The sequence below is a fragment of the Marmota monax genome, unplaced genomic scaffold (genome assembly GCF_021218885.2).
Source record: "Marmota monax isolate L192 unplaced genomic scaffold, Marmota_monax_Labrador192_F-V1.1 WCK01_AAM20220418_F8-fsc00149, whole genome shotgun sequence".
Lineage (NCBI taxonomy): Eukaryota > Metazoa > Chordata > Mammalia > Rodentia > Sciuridae > Marmota > Marmota monax.
Window position 1 is genome coordinate 1,014,128 of NW_026693170.1, and position 18,630 is coordinate 1,032,757.

At 53.5% G+C, this 18,630-nt stretch overlaps 2 protein-coding genes across 7 annotated transcripts in view; one reads left to right on the plus strand and one right to left on the minus strand.

Annotated features, from left to right (window-relative positions):
• Fkrp (fukutin related protein) lies at window positions 1-10,391 on the minus strand. Of its 3 annotated transcripts, none has more exons than XM_046455721.2 (3): window positions 10,364-10,391; window positions 8,736-8,797; window positions 1-2,931 (listed from the first exon to the last, which is right to left on the minus strand). In XM_046455721.2, the coding sequence occupies exon 3, from the start codon at window positions 2,890-2,892 to the stop codon at window positions 1,408-1,410; it is 1,485 nt and encodes a 494-aa protein (XP_046311677.1). In that variant the 5' UTR covers window positions 2,893-2,931; window positions 8,736-8,797; window positions 10,364-10,391; the 3' UTR covers window positions 1-1,407. The 3 variants fall into 3 exon arrangements, with proteins under 3 accessions (XP_046311677.1, XP_058438925.1, XP_046311676.1); XM_058582942.1 differs by having other exon boundaries at window positions 8,736-8,794; window positions 10,364-10,384; XM_046455720.2 differs by lacking the exon at window positions 10,364-10,391 and adding an exon at window positions 9,609-9,899.
• Window positions 10,003-18,630, plus strand: part of Strn4 (striatin 4) — a 23,186-nt gene continuing 14,558 nt past the window's right edge. For all 4 annotated transcript variants that reach the window (XM_046455715.1, XM_046455716.1, XM_046455717.1 and 1 more), the window contains exons 1-4: window positions 10,003-10,311; window positions 16,322-16,425; window positions 16,917-16,990; window positions 18,288-18,366. In XM_046455715.1, the coding sequence (XP_046311671.1) occupies window positions 10,030-10,311; window positions 16,322-16,425; window positions 16,917-16,990; window positions 18,288-18,366 (539 nt within the window). In that variant the 5' untranslated portion in view covers window positions 10,003-10,029. The remainder of the gene's footprint in view (window positions 10,312-16,321; window positions 16,426-16,916; window positions 16,991-18,287; window positions 18,367-18,630) is intronic.

Here is an 18,630-nt window from a genome sequence, read left to right on the forward strand (position 1 = left end):
TTCATATTCATTCTTTATTTTTAAATGGAATAATTTAATTAAGCCTTATTAGTAATATACAGACTGATAGTAGTACTTGTACATAATTTATAAATAAATACACATATCCTGGAGTACATGCCCAAACACTGCAGACTTTGAGATGCGTGATGGAAAAGGAAGGCTTAGCAGGTTACTCCTAAGTGGCATGGGACCCTCATGTCCCTCTGGGTTGCTGTTTCTAGAGGGGTCATCCTGAGAGAGTCAAGTATGAGCTCTGGGGCCTGCTGGCCTGGGTTCAAGTCTCTAGTCTGCTACTCCCTAAGTTGTCTGACCTTCGGTCAGTGACTTCACCACTCTCACCTCAGTTTTCCTCACAGCAAAATGGACATAATAGCAGCAGTGGCTTTAGGTGGGTGAGGGATAAAGCTGAGGGATAAATCAGTCCATGTAAACACTGAGAACAATGCCTGGCTCCATAAACCTGATTACTGTTCACCCCTTGTGGGAAGTGGGGAAACAGGTGCAGAGTTGAGATACCGAGGTAATGAGCAGAGCCGGATCCAGAGCTCTCAGCCTGTTTCCTCCTTGTCAAGATGGGATTAAGAGCAGCACGCACCTTACTGGCTGACCCAGAGGAAAGAATCACATTCCCGGAGAAGGGGAGATCGTCATTGCTGTCCCACCTCCCACAGGGCCTCTTAGAGAACAGCAAAGGCTCAAGAGATGGGTGTGTGATGGCTTTGCAACAGGCACTGGGCTCAAGGACGCCCCGGCATCCACAGGAGGCCACCAGGAGCGGGACAGACGCGCCCTCTAGTGCAGGAAGCAACCCCAGCAGACAAGGATCCTGAGGGCTCCTGTTAAGACACCCAATCCAGGCACTTGGAATCCTGCAGGATCCTGAAGCAGACGATGCCCCACTCGCCCAGGCCCAATGCGGAGGTGACAGAGCCGGGATTTGAGCTCGCCAGTCTTTCCCCAGACCCGACTCTCCATCCCTCTTTTTCGAACTCTCCCAGCCCCGTGGCGCAGGGCTCTTGGAATCTGGCTCAGCACTTCTCTGGACCAGGCCCTGAGGGACAGACTGGCATCTCTGGGCCTGTCTACCAAATGCCAGTAGCTCCTTCAATTACTGAAATGGCCCGGGATATTCCCACACATATCCAAAGCTCAGTGGGCAGGACTGTATGACAACTTCTGGGCGTAGCTTTGGGCGCTTGGCCTGGGTCTCTCCCTGCCACAGGCAGGCTTCTCTTGTGCGCTTCCTCGCGTTTCTTTCTCGGTCAGTTCACCTGTCCCTTCTCCGGAACGTGCCCTCCCTCATTGTCAATCTAAGCTTCTCCACATCCAGACAGAACCCCCCCAAACAAAGGACATCTCTTCTGTCGTAATGTTCCCCAGACACCAGGTGAGGGCGTCAGGACTTCAGCCGCCTGTCAAGCTCAGGAGTGCGGGGTTGGGGTACTCAGGGTTCTCAATGACTCCAGGGCCGAACTTGAGCTCCAGGAAGCGGCGGTAGTTATTAGGTGCCTGCGCCACAAAGCCGGCAAAGGGCAGGGGCACCAGAGGCTGCAGAAAGTGCTCAGGGAACTCGACATCCTGCCGGTGGTCCAGCCAGGTGTCCTTGGTCATGACCCCGTTGCGGGGGTAGAAGGGCCACAGATCTACATGCAGGTGGTTGCTCTCACTATACTGCACGCGGAAGAAGTCGCCTTCTATGGCCTTCTCCCACACGAAGCCGCGCTCATCCACCACGGAGCCAGCCTCAGCCCCCCGCAGCTGCTCGCAGTTGCCCACATCCTCCAAGTAGATGCCCAGGTCCACATCGTAGTCCCACGGGATGATGTCCCCGTGGCGGGCCGCGCCTAGCAGCGAGCCGCCCTCCAGCCAGTAGCGCACGCCGGCCGCCTCGAGCACGCCCACCACGTAGCGCGCCGTCTCGCGGAGCGCGCGCAGGCAGCAGGGAGGCGTCCACCGCTCCTCGTAGAGATAAGCGGGCGTGTCACCCACCACTGTCCCGAAGCAGCGTGTGCTCTCCTTGCTGCAGCCAAACCACTCGAGCCTCCCGCCCTCCCAGCTCACCAGACGGATGCCGAGCGCACGGAGCAGAGACGCTCGTCGCGCGCGCCCCTCGCGCTCCGCCTTCCAGCGCGCGTGTGCTGTGGCCAGCGGGGGCTGGCGCGCCGCCGCGAAGGGCAGATCCAGCAGCTTCACCGCCCACCCTCGAAGGGAGGTCTGCAGGAAGAGGCTGGTGCCCACAGGCCGCGCCAGGGGCGCCGAGAGGTTGAAGAGGTCCCGGGCACGCAGGAGCACCACAGCGTCCCCATCCAGGGCGTCACAACGGGGAGCAGTGGCTGCAGGGCCATAGCGGGCAGTCCACTCTCTCAAGCTGACATTCAGGGTTAGACACCGGGCTGGATTGGCTGTGGAGACAGGGGCCGCTACCAGGCGGGCACTTCCCCCCTTAAGGGCTTCCACCATGCGCTCCAGCTGGCCTGGTGACTCGGCCCGTGCCCCATCAGGCACCAGGGCCACAAACTCGGTGGCCACGTAGGTCTCTGGGCGCGAGGCCGCAGCAGGCCGGTCAAGGGCAGGCTGCAGCAGTGCCAGGCGAACGTTGGGGATGCGGGGCAGGGCCAGGGGTGGGTACGGGAGCGTGTCTGCCGCCACCACCACGGGCTGGGCTGGGTCCTGCTGTAGGAAAGAGTCCACCAGCTCGGGCACCGCGTTGTCAAAGGCCTCAAACTCCCGCACCAAGATGGTGACGCGGGGGCCGGTGGCAGATGCACGGCGGGGCCCCCGGGCCCGAGAGTTCCTGGGCTGGTGCTGCAGCCACGAGAAGTAGAAGAGAACCAGGAGGTTGAGGGTGATGGCGGCTGCCAGCGCAGCCTGACAGCGGGTGAGCCGCATGGGGCCGGAGTTAGGCCCTAGCTGGGCATCCAGGGCGTCCTGGGGAGATGGGATGAAACGGGAGGCTGCAGCTGGTTGTCAGAGGCCCCTCCCTCAATCCTCAGCCTTGCCTTTCTCCCCCAGTTGTCTCAACGACCCCTCGGTGCTGGGGATGGAACCCAGGGCCTCCAGCATGCCAGGCAAGCCTCTGCAGAGCTCCTCCCCGAGAGGCACTGCCCTTCTCCTCCCTACTTGGCTTTCATTCTGACTTCACTTCCTCCAGGAAACCTTCCCTGACCTTCCAGGTGGATTACGCACCTGCCCCAGGCTCCTTGAGCATCCTGGGGTTGTTTCACACCAGCCTGGCCACTCTAAGCCATAAGTGCAAGGCTTTGTCCCTTACTAGATGGGGACACTCAAAGGCAGGACCAGAGGTCACTGCAGGATCCCCAGCATCACTCAGGATGAAGCCATGCTGTGCTTTTTAAAGATTTTTTTTTCCCCAAGTGAATCACTTTACATGTTCATTCTCATCCTTGGCCTATTCTGTCAACTTCTCATTCAGATTCCAAGTCAGTTATAAATACCCTGGCACCATTCCCAGGCCAACTTGCACCTTCCTCTCTACCATTCCTTCCTCCAGGAGGCCGCCCTGATCTCTCCCTCCCGCAGGTGGCCCTGGTTCCAGAGCAGCGCTTAGACAGCAGCCCTCAACAATTCCCCAGCCTCTGCCTTCTGGACCCTTCTCATTTCCTCAAATCCTGTGCCATCCCATCATCTCCTTCCTGATGGTCAGTCAGATCATTTTGGTTCTACAAGAAAAGCCAAAAATGTTTGATTTTTTTTTTTTTAATCAGAATCTCCCCCTCTTTCTTTTTCTTTCTTTCTTTTTTTTTTCAGTACCATGGATTGAACCCAGGGGCGCTTAATCACTGAGCCACATCCTTAGCCCTTTTTATTTTGAGACAGGGTCTCACTAAGTTGCTGAGGATCTTGCTGAAATGCTAAGGCTAGCTTTGAACTTAAGATCCAGCCTCCTGAGCTGCTGGGATTACAAGTGTGTGCCACTGAACCTAGCCCCCTCCCCCTTTCTTTTTTTGTGATGCTGGGAATGGAACCCAGAGCCTCACACATTAGGCAATGCTCTACCACTGAGCTACATCCTCAGCCCCAGAATTATCCCAATTTAAAAATGTTGGTCACTAACTGAATTTAAAAAAAAATGGTGTGGTTGCCAGGGGCAGGGGGCAGGGGGGAGTTGTTTGATGGGTACAGCATTTCAGGGTTGTTTTGTTTCTGTTTTTTGCAGTGCTGGGGACGGAACCCAGGGCCTCAGGCAAGTGATCTGCTACTGAGCTGTACCCACAGTGTTTCAGTTTTACAAGATGCAAAACTCTGGATTTGTTTTCCCAACAATATGAATATATTTAACATCAATGAACTGCACAATTAAAACTGGTTAAAATGGTACACTTTATATTATATGTCTTTTTTAAATTTGCTTACTGGGGATCGAACCCAGTGCCTCACGCATGCTAGGCAAGTGCTCTCTACTGAGCCACAACCCCAGCCCTACTTTATATGTATTTTATAACAATTTAAAATTTTTTAAAAAGTGGAAGGGGCTACATCAAGGGAGGCTGCCAACACAGGAAACAATGTGTCCCTGATCACTGGCCTCCAGATGGTGCTGTCTCCCTCTGCCCACCACAGCTTGGGGATGTCTGCAAGGTGGTGTAACTGGGTAATCCTACCTACAGCTAATCCTACCTCCTAAATACTTTTGACTCCTCCTTCCTATTTCCTCAGCTTCCCCTCAACCCAGGTCCATCTAATTCCCATCCAACCTCCCCTAGGTCTCCTGCCCAAGTCCCCTCTTCTTAGTAGTGAGGTGGTCTTCATAAAGCATGAATGTGACCTCTCCCTCCTTGCTGAGAACTTTCTATGACTCCCTAGTGCCCAGGGGAGAAAGTTAAAATTTCTTACAACATTCCACTTGTGTGTCCACCATACCAGCTTCATTGCCTACTGCACTTCCCGTTCTGGTTTAGATAGGTGGTACCCCCCAAAAGCTCATGTGTGAGACACTGCAACAAAGTTCAGAGGTGCGCTGACTGGGTTCTGAGAGCCTTAACCTAATCAGTGCATTAATCCTGGTAGTGATTATCTGGGTGGTAACTGTAGGCAGGTGGGGTGTGGCTGGAGGAGATGGGTCAATGGGACTTACCCTTGGGGTTTATATTTTTGTCTGTCTGGAGGGGAGCTGTCTCTCTCTGCTTCCTGGTGTGATGGATGTTCTGAGTCGCTTTCCTCCACCATCCGCTTCCACTTTTATGATTTCTGCCTCACCTTAAACCCCAAGGAATTGGAGTTGGCTGTCTATGGACTCAGATCTCTGAAGCTATGAGCACCAAATAATTTTCCTCCTTAAAGTTGTTCTTGTTAGGTTTTTTGGTTACAGCAACGAAAAGCTGACTAGAACACCTCCCTTAAGCTCTGCCTAAGTTACCCAGAATGTTTTCTAAACTGGTCTTATTTCTAAGCAATTCTGTTCCTTCTGTCTGAAAGGGTCTCCTATACCTTATTGCCTTGGGCCTGGGTCCTGCCTGGTCTTTGCACCTTCTCTCTCCACCCATCCCAGTCTTACTTGTCTTTCTTCAATTCAGTTTGGACAGCACTTAAGAATCTGAGTTGTTGTCACACCAGTAATCTCAATGACTTGGGAAGCTGAGGTCGGAGGATTGTAAGTTCAAGGCCAGCCTCAGTAATTTAGAGACTCAGCAACTGAGAGTGCCTCAAGAATTTAACAAGACCATGTCTAAAAATAAGAAAAAGGACTAGGGCAGTAGCTCAGTGGTAAAGGTAAAGCACCCCTATGTACAATCCCCAGTATTGCCCCCTCCACAAGAATCTGAGCTGTACTTCAAGAGTGACTTCTGAGAGCTGGAAGCAGCGGTGCACACCTATAATCCCAGTGACTCACGAGGCTGAGGCAGGAGGATCGCAACTTAGCAAGGCCCTGCCTCAAACTAAAAACTAAAAAGGGCTGAGGATGTGGCTCAGTAATTAAGCACTCCTGAGTTCTAGCCCCAACACATACACACACACAAAGAATGACTTCTGAGCTGGGGATGTAGCTCAGTGGCAAAGCACTTGCCTGGTGTGCACATGAAGCCCTGGGTTCCATCCCCAGCACTGGGGGGAAAAAGAAAGCACTAGGTGCATGCAGTGGGACCTGTAGTCTCAGGCTGAGGTAGGAGGATCACTTGAACCCAGACAGAAGCTCAAGGTCAGCCTTGCAAACATAGCAAAATCCTATCTCAAATAAATAAAGAATAACTTTCCAATTTTAGAACATTGGAATTGCCTCCGGGCCTTAGATTGATCTTTCCCCGTCAATCTTTCAACATCAGTCTGTTGAACTACAATACACCAAATACTGTTCTAGGTACTGTAGCTACAGCCATGGACACACAGAAAATATTCCTGTTCTCATGGAACTTATGTTATTGTGGAGGTGAGAAACTTTGAAACCACAGAATCTTCTGGGCCTGAAAAAAATCTTAAAACTGCCAAGCACAGGGCTGGGGTTGGGGCTCAGTAGTAGAGCACTCACCTAGCACGTGTGAGGTACTGGGTTCGAACCTCAGCACCACAAATAAATAAAATGAAGATATTGTGTTCATTTACAAAAAACAAACAAACAAACAAATAAACAAACAAACAAACCAAAATTGCCGGGCATGATGATGCATGCCTGTAATCCCAGTAATTTAGGAGGTGGAGGCAGGAGGATTGCAAGTTTGAGGTCAGCCTGGGCAACTTAGAGACACGCTGTCTCAAAATAAAATACAAAGGGGTGAGAATGGAGCTCAGTGGCAAAGTGCACCTGGGTTCAACCCCAATACAAAAGCAAAAACAAAACAAATGAGTTTTATTCCGCAGGAGCACAGAAGTGGTCCTTAGATAGTTTCAGAGCCTTCCAATTCTTGATGGTCAGCGAGAGACCATCTTCTTACTTCCATCTTTGTCTCATTGCATTTCCACACTCAGTGCCTAGAGGGATCCTGTTAACACTCAAACTAGATCCTCCCCTGACTGCTTCAACTGTCCCCAACCTTCTCTCTCAAAGGAGAAGTCCAAGCCGTGCATGGTGGCACAGGCCTGTAATCCCAGCGGCTCGGGAGATGGACACAAGAAGATCATGAGTTCCAAGCCAGCCTCAGCAATTTAGCAAGACACTAAGCAACTCAGTGAGACCCTATCTCTAAAGAAAATACAAAACAGGGCTGGAAATGTGGCTCAGTGGTCAAGTGCCCTTGGGTTCAATCTCCAGTACCAAAAAGAAAAAAAAAAAAAAAGAAAAGAAAAAAAAAAAAAAGAAACAAAACCCAGAAGTCCATGTCCTCACAGTTGCCCATGAGGCCCCACACGAGTACCATCCTTTCCTACTTGCTAATTCAGCTCCAGCCACAGAGGCCCCCGAACTCCATTCTTCAAACACACTCGGGATTCTCTAGCTGCCGAACTGCCTCTTACCTGTCTGGATGCTCCTCCCTTGTGGCCTGCAGGTCACCTTCCAATGGCCATCCTATTTAACAAGCATGTCCCTAACACCCACATACTTCCTCTCCCACCCTACCTTAGTTTTCTTCCCTTCTGCTAGCATCTTTATTGTCGGGGTGCCCATGGAAGCCAGGGACCTATTTTGTCCCTGCTCAGTGCCTGGCTTACAGCCTGTGCCCAATAAACATGTGTTGCATGAAGGAGTGACTTCAGTTGTTAAGATGGGGAGCCTGCGGTTCAGAGGTGGGAAGGATGCAGGAAAGGACCCAGGTCCTCCAAGTCCACGTTTTGACTGGCTGACTATGGGCCAGGAGGTGACCAGCAGGGCAGAAGACAGATACTGAGTTCTTAGTGACCTGAGGACTTGATAGCCAAGGAGGAGGTGCTACTTGCTGGGGAGGGTGTGAGGGGAGGACAAAGGGATCATCTAGTATCCCGACTAGGTTGGTCTTGGCTTCACCAACTGTAAAGACCACAGACTCTTCCATGAGGGCAAGGTGGATGACTGGTGACTGTGAAGCCCTGAATGTTCTACATGTTCTGCATCAAGATACAGCAACATCAACGATTTTATCAGCTCACAATGTGTCTGGCCCTGACACTTCCTATGTATTCACTGTTCTAAGCACTTCACTCGTTTAATCCTTATATATGATCACATTTAAGGATGAGTTAACAGGCCTACAGACTTAAAGTCACTTGCTCAAGGTCACACAGACAGGAAATGGTAGACCCAGAATTTGATCCAAGAAGCTGGTCCTAGAGTTATGCTTTAAATCAATAAACTCTTCTGCCTCTCCTGGGGCCGACACACAGCCCAACTCTTGGTATATCTTCAGTAAGCCTTCCCCAGCCCTAATTTGATGTGTCCATGAATATGTGAATACGGCATTGTAATTAATTATTTCAACTCAGTAACTCAATGGATATTTCTTCAGTGCTCTCTCTGTGCCAGACCCCATGTTCTGAGGACCAGGATGGAGGAGGTAGGCATTGGCTCAGGACTGCCTTCCAGATGTGAGAAAACAGACAAAAACCAAATACCTTATAGACAGGCAAAAAACCAGAAGAAGGCATGAGAGGAAAACAGGGAACTTGCCAGAAGGTGGTCAGGGGAGGTGAGAAGAGTGTATTGCTTTCTCCTTTCCACACAAAACATTGTAAGTGTGCTGCTCTCATCTGGTGTGAACCTCCACCCATGCAGCAGGCAGAAAAACTGAGTTCTATGTGGGCAAGCCTTTGGGGATAAGGAAAGGGCAGTTCACGTGAGAGTGCTATGACACTGAGGGACTTCTTACCTCCTAGGTTGCAGGCTGGGGGAGCTCCAGGAGGGTGGTTCCAGCCCGGCTGAGCTGCTCTGCTGAGGAAAGGAGAACCAGAAAACCTCAAGTCAGCCAATTCTGCACAATAGAGCCTAATTTCATACTACCACAAAAGTGGCATCTACAAGGTCAGGGAATCCTTTTTCTTAAAGTCCCATAAGTTTGGGCACCAAATGGGGCATCTCAGGAGAGGGGTGGGGTGGGTGGGAGGGATGACAGTTATAGCAACCTTTAACCATGCCTCTCTCATGAATATGTCCAGAAAAGGTAAGGCTAAAAGTGACAGAAACTGTTACCATGACAACAGTTCTCTAGACACACTCCACCCCCTAGAGACAATTCTGAAAATCCCCTACCTTGTTGGGCCTGGTTCTTAAGGTCACCTGGGTGGGGAGGGGCTGTTACCGTAGCAACAAACACTTGGTCTTTCTAGTTTCTCACATCCTTGGGGATGGTCCAGGCCCTGTAACCATAGCAACTGCCTGGAAACAGCATCTCCTCCTCTAAATAAAAACACCTGGTTGGTTTGATCCATGGACCTCCCAGGATGAGAAGAGGGAGACGGTTACTATGGCAATGCTACCTGGGTGGCTACAAAGGAGGGGTTGGGGAAGAGTTTTTTCTCTTGGACATCAGAGTCCTTAGGGCTGGGGTCCTTTCTACCTGAGTGCTAGGTGAGGGAAGTTGCCACTATAACTGATGTGGGCAAGGGCAGAAGGACCCCCAGGGACATAGGTTACCTTAGCAACCTACTCCTGGGGCTGAGACAGGAGAGGTTTGGAGCTCCATAACCACAAAGGGGAAGGGGAGACTGAGGGCTCCAAGCTGGGGGTTACCACGATAACCCACCTGGCCAGAAATCAGCAGGGGCCACTGCTGAAATCACCCCCGGGGGCCCCCTTCTCTCTCAAAGAGTGAAAGCGATTGTTCAGCGGTGTCCTGGGGTCTGGTTGGGGTACAACCCTCTCTTTGGGGTGAAGGGGGAGGAGCGGAGCAGAAAACTGCCCCTTCCCAAGCCTGCAAGGGCGGACGCCGCGCGGGGACTGGGTCTCCTTTGCCCTCCTCCGGGCGCGCCCCACCGCCCCGCCCCTGCCCTCACCCCCACGCGCACGCGCGCCTTCGGGGTCGACCCGGGTGGGCGAGGCTCGCGCCCGGCCCGGTGCTCGTCACCGCCTCTCCCCGTCCCCCGCCAAGAGCGCGCGCGGGGGGTTGGTGCGGCCGCGCAGGCGCGCGAGGCACAGCGGGCGCGCGGGCCGGCCCCGGGGCCTCCATGATGGAGGAGCGAGCGGCCGCCGCGGTCGCTGCCGCTGCCTCCTCCTGCCGCCCGCTCGGCTCCGCCGCGGGCCCCGGACCGACTGGGGCGGCCCCGGTATCTGGCCCTGCTCCGGGGCCCGGCCAGGCAGGTAAGGGAGGCGGCGGCGGAGGCAGCCCCGGGCCCACGGCGGGTCCGGAGCCCCTGAGCCTGCCCGGGATCCTGCACTTTATCCAGCACGAGTGGGCGCGCTTCGAAGCCGAGAAGGCGCGCTGGGAGGCCGAGCGCGCCGAGTTGCAGGTGAGTGCTGCCCGGGACCCCCGACCCCCCGCCCGGCCCGGCCCGGCCTCACCCGCCGCCGCCGCCGCCGCCATCTTGAAGCAATGGCCGCCGGGACGGCCGGGGGGGCGGGAGGTAGCCGCGACGGTCCCACGGAGCAGGTGGGGGCCCGTCCGAGTGGGGTCCCGAGAGCCCCGGGGCGGTAGGGGCCCGGGACGGCTCGGAGAGGGAGCGGAGGGGCCCGCGGCCGCGATGGACCGACCCTGAGAAAGGGGCGGAGGAAGCCGAGCCGGCTGGAGCGGGAGTGAGCGCACCCGGGCAGGGGCTCCGAGAGGCGGCTCGGGCCGGAGGAAGCTCCCGAGAACTCGGGAAGGGCGCTCAGAGGAGTGGAGGGTTCTGCAAGATCCGAGCGGTCCCGGACCGGAGTGGACAGGAGCTCATAGGGGCCGAGGGATTCCCACCCTCGAGCCCGTCCCCGACCTGCTGCGGGTCGGAGGTTGAGCTGGGTCCCGGGCTCCTGGTGGGATAGCGGGCGCGCCTGGGAGGACGTGGGGCGCGCTGGGCTCGAGAGAGCGGGTCGGGTTGGGGGAGCCAGGAGGAGTGAGGAGAGGAGGTCCGGGAGTCTGGAATGGGGTGTGTTACGGGGCGTTTGGACCCGAGGAACTGAAAGATGGATGTGAGGACGACTCCGGGTTTCGAGAGGAAACTTTAGGGAGCCCCGGCATGTGTGGCAGAGGGCAGGGGAGGGGGTCCCGGGGTGGAAGTGTGGACAGGGTAGAGGATGTACCCTAGGAACAGTGTGGGGTGCTTGAGAGTGGGGGGGGAGCACCAGTTTGGGGGTTTGGAGGAGTGGGAGTGATGGCCCTGACACGGGAGGTGTGTGTAGGATGTCAGGTAAAGAGCCCTGAACTGGAGTGGGACGGTTTCTGCCGGGAGAAGAGGGCCTGGGATGGGAACAATGAAAGGGAATGGAGGTGCCCAGGGTGATGCTTTAGGGGAGCATTTTGTAGAGCAGGATGGTGTCTGTGGAAGATCCGGAGATGAACCCTGTGATTTGTGTGTGTGTGTGTGGGGGGGGGGGAATGTGCCCTGGGATGCTGCAGGGAAGAGTCTGAGGGATTGGGCTACCTTTTGTGACCTTGAAGAGTGTGGGTCATTTTTGGACAGTGTCAAGAGAAGTTTGGGGATCAGAGAGGTGAGGATTTGAAAAGATCAGGGATGGGCTGCCAGGTGTCCTAGGATTCCCAAGCTGGTGTATTATTAGCCAAAGTAGTCAGTACTTGATTCTAGCAGCCCATCTTTGCTCTTTTATTTGCTGCTTCCTATCTAGGGCCCACATAAAGAACTGATTAGAATTTTGATGATGGGCTTGATAAAAAGCGTCCCACAGTTGCCCCTTCCCTCAATCCTAGCTGAGTGGTGGCTGAGGCTCTGGTTGGGTTGGGAGAGGAATCCTTACATAAGTGAGCCTCACTTTTGTGGCTCACTCTATACTTTCCAAGTTCTTTCCCAGCATACATCTCATTAGATCTTGTCAATACCCCATTATGTAGGCAGGGCCAACGTCATTACCTCACTCAGCAATAATCATAACAGCTGCTGTTTATTCAGTGCATATTAATGTGCTATGCACTGTATTAGGCACTTTAGGTACACACTCTCATTTGATTCTTGCAACATCCTAGAGAGTAAATGATGTTAGCCCTCCCTTTTTAAATAAAAGCAGAAGAGGAAACAGGTTTGGGGAGAGCAAAGGATTTATGAAGGATCATTGAGGCTGGACTGTGTTCCCTTCCTTTTTTCCACCCAATCCGGGTAAGAAATTGGTCTAGATGGCCTCCCCAGGTCACCCAATGGTCATAGCAGAGTTTGAGCTGAATCCTGGTCTGTGGAACTTCACACCAGTGCATCCTACACCACCCATTAACCACCTTCTCATCTTTTTTCTTTTTTTTTTTTTTTTTAATTTTTTATTGTTGGTTGTTCAAAACATTACAAATTTCTTGACATATCATATTCCACACTTTGATTCAAGTGGGTTCTCATCTTTTTTCTAGTGAGAGAAAAGCTATGTGTATCCCATGTCTTAGTGACCCTTCTTGAGTTTGAGGGGAACTTATGGGGAGCACCGCGCTAGGCTCTGTTCTCTTATTAGGTCTCCAGCACCACTTACCTTATGCTTTTGTTACATTAGCAAAAATTAAAACATCTTACAGGTGCAGTGTGAGGGCACACATCTGTAATCCTGGTGACTTGGTAGGCTGAGGCAGGAGAATCTAAAGTTTGAGGCCAGGCCAGCCTCAGCCACTGAGTGAGACCTTGTCTCAAAGTTAATAAATAAATAAATAGGGCTGGGGATGTAGCTCAGTGGTAGAGCACCTTTGGGTTCAATCCTCAGAGCTGAAAAAAAAATAAAGAGTGGTGAATATGCTTATTTCCCTGGGTAAAGTGGATTGTCTGGGTGGCGTTGTGGAGGGAGCAGATGTTTGTTCCTCGATTGGTGCCATGCCACAGTGCCCCAGCGCTGTCCATTCCCATCAGTGGCACCTCTTCTCACACACCTTTCCTCCAGCACTGCAGACTCTGCTGCGCCATCAGCGTCAGGTAACTTCTGATGAACTGGGAAGAGCTGAGCCGGCTGCTTCCTGCGCAGACCTGCTGTGTAACCAGTGCTCAGGACGAGGTTCTACCAGGAGGCACCGAGATTTTGGAGTAGGGAGGTAGTGCAGATCCAGTCTGATAATAAGTGGTAGTGTGTTCATGGGGATTCCAAGAAGTAGGCTATGTTTTTTGCCCCTCAGAAACTTGCAGGCCCCCAGGGAGGGTGGTTTGCGCTGGAGTCTGCACAGATTGCACACGCTCACGCAGTTGCATGCAATTGTAGGGCTCTGCCCTGGTGCCGTGTGCTGTGTTCTGAAAGGGAAGCTCTCTAAGGACCAGAGGAACCCTTTGCGGAGGGTTCCGACCCAGACATTCATGTGGGAGCAGGTGTGGTGCCTGTCCCAGGGGCTTCGGGATCTTGTGGGAACTCTTCCCTGCCAGGAGCCGTGGGAACTTGGGAGGGAAGAGCTGAGGTGCTACAGGGCTTCAGGCATTGCATGGGGACCCTGGGACAGAAAGGCAGGTGTGAAGAAGCAACAGTTCCCAGAGGGAAGCCTGGGAGCTGCTGCCTTTCTAAAGACAGGGAAGAGATGGGGAGAGGCTGCCACCATGTCTCAGAACTATGGTTTTTTCTTTTTTTAATATATATATATAAAATTTTTTTTTTTAGTTGTAGTTGGACACAACACTTTTATTTCACTTGTTTATTTTTGTATGTGGTGCTAAGGATCAAGCCCTGGGGCGAGTGCTCTACCACTGAGCCACAATCCCAGCCCCAAGAACCATGGTTCTTTTGGTGAGGGTGTCTTCTGTCTGTCTGGCCAGAGGGAGAGGCAGTGGGTGGATATGGTGAGCAGAGAGCTTCTAGATCCCAGGCTCACCTGCCACCCTGGCTCACAGATCAAACAGAGCTGCTGGCGCTTGCTGGTATTGCTGGGAGGCTGACTGGCCACCTACATTTCCCCTTTTTGGTGGGATTCCACCAGTCCGAGACACTTGAACCACATATTTCTGGTTCTCTTTTGTCCCTTCTCTGCCAGAAAAACAGAAGGGGACAACAGAGCAGAGTGGGCTGAGATCCTTGCATTGTAGCCAACAGGGAGGTCCAGCATGGAAGGAAAGACGCTGGGAGGTAGAAGCACCCATGGGGACAGCTGAGAAGGGCAGGCGGGGGCAGACCCGGGGCTATTCAGCATGGACCCTCCCTGGCTACTCTCCCTCCATCCACCTTCCCAAATGAGGTATAGAGGAGGTTTGGGTACCGAGAAGACACACAGGACAGAAGTTCACGCTTCTGAGATGTTGATCACATGGGGAGTCTGCCTACAGGCCCAGGATATTCAAGTATATACATGTTGATTAAAGTCTTAGGAGGGAAAAGGTCCTCTCTGTGGATAAGTGAGGTGTCTTGCCGTAGCATATCTGATGATGTGTTTATGTGCTGCTTGTTAGTCCCGTAGCCCCTATTAGAATATAAACCCCGTCTTGCTCTGTTCTGCACCTTGATTCATAGTTTGGGCTTAAATAGTTCGTGGATTAAATGAACAGCTCTCCTTTTGTCATACATTAGTGTGTGTATCCCTTTTTCTTTGTTCATAAAGAGGCGCACCATTGCAGGTATGCCTGCAGAACACATTCCTAGAGGTGGAACTGATAGGACAAAAGCAAGGTCGTGGAACCTCTATTTATTTAGGTACTAGGATTCGGACCTGAGGGTGCTCTACCACTGAGCCACGCTCCCAGCCCATTTTATTTTATTTTATTTTGATACCAGCGTTTTAACCCAGGGGTACTTGACCACTGAACCACGCACGTCCCTAGCCCTTTTTATAATTTATTTAGAGACAGCGTCTTACTGAGTTTCCTAGAGCCTCACTAAATTGCTGAGGCTGGCTTTGAACTCATGATCCTCCTGCCTCAGCCTCCCGAATTGGTGGGATTATAGGCATGCACCCCTATGCCTGGCTGAATCTCTTTCTAGATACTGCCAGATTGCCCTCCAGGAAAGGTTCATTAATTCATGGCCCTACCAAGTGTACAAATGTGCCTGTGTCCCTGGCCTGGGCCAGTGCTAAGTATCACTTAGTATGTGCTCAATTATCAGCCGACCTGAGGGCAGTTCCTGGTCCCTGGGGCAGGACAGGGGTGATAGCAGGCCTGGGGCATGGGGAAGTGCCCTGCTCCAGGTGCATGGGCTGGAGGTCAGGGTCCTGGCAGCCCACGGCAAGGAATAGTGGTGTAGGCGGGCATCTGAGAGGCTGCCCTGGGCAGAGCAAAGCTTGAAGGAAGATATCTAGGGTCGGCCTGGGGGGCTTCCAGGAGAGCCTTGTATTTCTTCAACAGGTATGTGATATGCAGGGAGCTCCGTGGCCGCAAGACGTAGTTGTCTAGCAGGGCAGGGGGCCTGTGGTCCGTAGCGTTCCTGCCTGACGGGCCTTGCTTCTCACAGGGATCCTAGCTCCCCAGAGGAAATGGGCCCATTTTAAAGTTTCAAAAGAATGGACAGAGAAAAAAAATAGCAAGAGAGGTGGAAGGAGGAGCTGGCATCTGCTAGCCCTTATTCTGGGCTGGGCCTTGGCTGAGGAGAATGGAACACATGAGGGGGTGCTCTCATGCACCCCATTTTCTAGAGGGCCAGAGGATGGCTCGATGATCTGCCTAAGCTAATGCAGCAAATAAGTGACTAAGCCAGGACTGGAGCTCAGGCCGTCTCAGGCTGGAACGTGGAGCCCTTGGGGAGAAGCCAGGGATGAGCCGCATGCTCAGGGCTTTGGCAGAGGTCTTCAGGAACAGGATCAGGGGCCAAGATCCTGCCTCGAAGGCCGTTGGCCCCTTGTTTCCAAATGACCTGTTGACAGAAGAGCAGACCGGGGCAGTCTGAGCCAACAGATGGTGTGAAATGCTTGGCAGGAGCCCTGGACCATGTCTGTGGCACATGTCCCTCATGCCCTGGGTGTGACATCGGGATGGTTGGTCCCCATGGTGGGGGTCGGGTAGTAAAGCTTCTGCATTGCAGTTGAAGCTGAGCTAAGCCACCCACTCTTGTCCCTAAGCTCCAGAAGTAACTTCCTACGCCTCTCAGAGACAGATGCTCTGGAAAGAATAGTGGGACACCACCTCCACCCGCCACCTTAGGGGTGACAGCTGACTTGATGCTGGAAGGGAGGTCGAGGGCCTGCATCTCACGTCATCCCCTCCTCTGCCGGCCTTGACCTTCTGCCAGGAAGGCAGCAGCCAAGTCAGACCCACACTGTTCCCATATTCATTTTGGGGCTGAGCACTGCTGTTCAGATTTTTCATGTGGTGACATGACTGGGAACTCTGGAGGCAGATCCAGCATGTCTGGCCAGTGCCCTGGGGCTGTACCTGAGTGAGTGAGTGACACCATCACTGAGCCCTGAGACCCTCTTCCTCTCCCTTTTGTCCACAGGCTCAGGTGGCCTTCCTCCAGGGAGAAAGGAAAGGGCAAGAAAACCTAAAGACTGACCTGGTGCGGCGGATCAAGATGTTGGAGTATGCGCTAAAGCAGGAAAGGTGAGTCCTGCCGCCTGCTTGTCCTGACCTCTGAGAGGTCTGTGGGCCATATGCCTTTCGACTGCAGGCGCTCGAGGACCAGGCATCCTCTTCCTGTCATCTTCGGGAGGAAGAGGAAGCAGGGCGCAGTGGGATCCAGGGTAGACAGCAGTGGCAGTGCGTGTGAGGGCGGCCCACGGTGTGCTGACTATGGACCATAGCGGTCTTGCTTACCCATTCTGATACTTGCTGGGCATGATTGTCCTGTTTCTGACAAGAAATTGAGGCTTTAGGATGGGGGTGGCTTCAAGGACTCTTGGAGCTGGGATGGCAGCACAGCCAGGTTGACTCCAAGGAGTCGCTTTCCATCACCGCACCCACCGTGGCATCTCCTGGGGGGACGTCTGCTTCAGCGTGGGGTGAGTGGGTGAGGGAGGCCCGGGGATTTGGGATTCTGGAGGTGACTGCTGGCCCATCCACCTGTCTTGCTCATTAATCATTTGCTTTTTTAGGGCCAAATATCATAAGCTGAAGTTTGGGACAGACTTGAACCAGGGGGAGAAGAAACCAGATCTGGCAGAACAAGGTACCCAGCCTGGGATCCCGGCCCTTGTTGTCCCTCCCTGAAGCTGGCTGTGAGGGGAGTGTAGAGACGGGGTGCTCTCTTACTGTGCTCTGTGGAAAGCAGTCCTGGCCATGAGGCAGGACGGGGCCGTGGAATGGAGTTCTCAGCGCCCTGCTGTGTGTGCTCTGTGGACTCTGCCGGGTCCTGGGGCGGACCTGCCTGCCAGCCCTCCCTCTGAGACACCATGGAATCGCAGCAGCTTGCGCCTCCCTGTGAGGAGTGGAGCCAGGCTATTTATAGGGTGCTGTGGACAGCGTAGGAAGCTGCGGAAGCCTTGCCGAGAGGTGGTGTGTGTGCTGGGCTGGCATCCAGCTATACATCCAGAAAGTTTATTTGTGGGTGCTGCTTTCTGTCCCAGAACAGGAGCACACCAGGGCACGAGTAGCCCCTGCCCTCTGGGTCCTTAGAACCTGAGCGCCTGGAGAGGCTTAGTTCTTCCAGAGGCAGTGAGGGCAGATTTCAGGGGAGGGACGGGGGAATCAGCGAGGCCAGAACAGCTGGGGAGGGTGGCAGACCCGAGGGGCTGCACTGGGTGAAGCTGTGGCTTGGCCGAGGGGACCTGCGAGGGCCCTTGCCCACTAGGTGCAGGGATTCTTCCAGCCAGGCTGTGAGTTCCACTGTGGCCAGGCTCTGCAGCCAGGCCTAGCGAGGCACAGCGGGGACACCAGGACATACTTGCTGTATATAATACTAAGCACATTACCAGCTGGATCCCCAAGTGATCCTAAGAGGTCAGTGCTGTCATTACCTGCATTTCTCAGGAGAGTAGGCTGGCCTGCTCTGGGTCACACCACGAGTGTGGGAAGTGGCAGAGTTGGGCTTGACCCCAGCTGCCTGTCCTCCTAGGTTCTGGGTAGGAATATGACATCTAGGCCTGAGTGGGAAAGCAGAGCTCTGTTGGGGCCATGGCTGGGGCTCAGTGGTGGAGTGTATGCCTTGCACGTGTAGGGCACTGGGTTCCATCCTCAGCACCACATAAAAATTAATAAAAATAAAGGTATTGTGTCCCTACAACTACAAAAAATATTAAAAAATAAAAAGGCAGAGCTCAGCTTTTACTTGTGGGGTGGTTTGGGGAACAGGCAGGAGACAAAGGTGAGGAGCATTTCCAGGAGCAAGAATCACTGAGAACAGGAGAGTGGGTTTCCAACCCTCGGGAAGTGACCTGAGAAGATGGATTTGGGTCTGGGATGAGGGGATGGGGAGGTGTTGGGTGAGTAGCAGTGCTCAGAGACAGCCTTCTTTCTCTGTCCACCAGTCTCCAACGGCCCTGTGGAGTCGGTCACCCTGGAGAACAGCCCACTGGTATGGAAGGAGGGAAGGCAGCTTCTTCGACAGTGAGTATGGGGGTGGGGACAGGATGAGGGGCAGGACACAACACATTTGGCACAGGAGATAAGCCTGTGGGCTCCACCGTCCTTCCTGTCCACACTGGGGACACTGAATTATCGGGATCCCTGCTAGCCACAGCTATATGGCCTGTCACCTATGAGTGGAACTCTGCCTGGGGATCAGGAGGAAGTATTCATTGCAGGAGGCAGATGTGGGGACCCTACTGTGGGAATACAACCTGAATGTTTCTGTGGCTTTTTTTTTTTTCC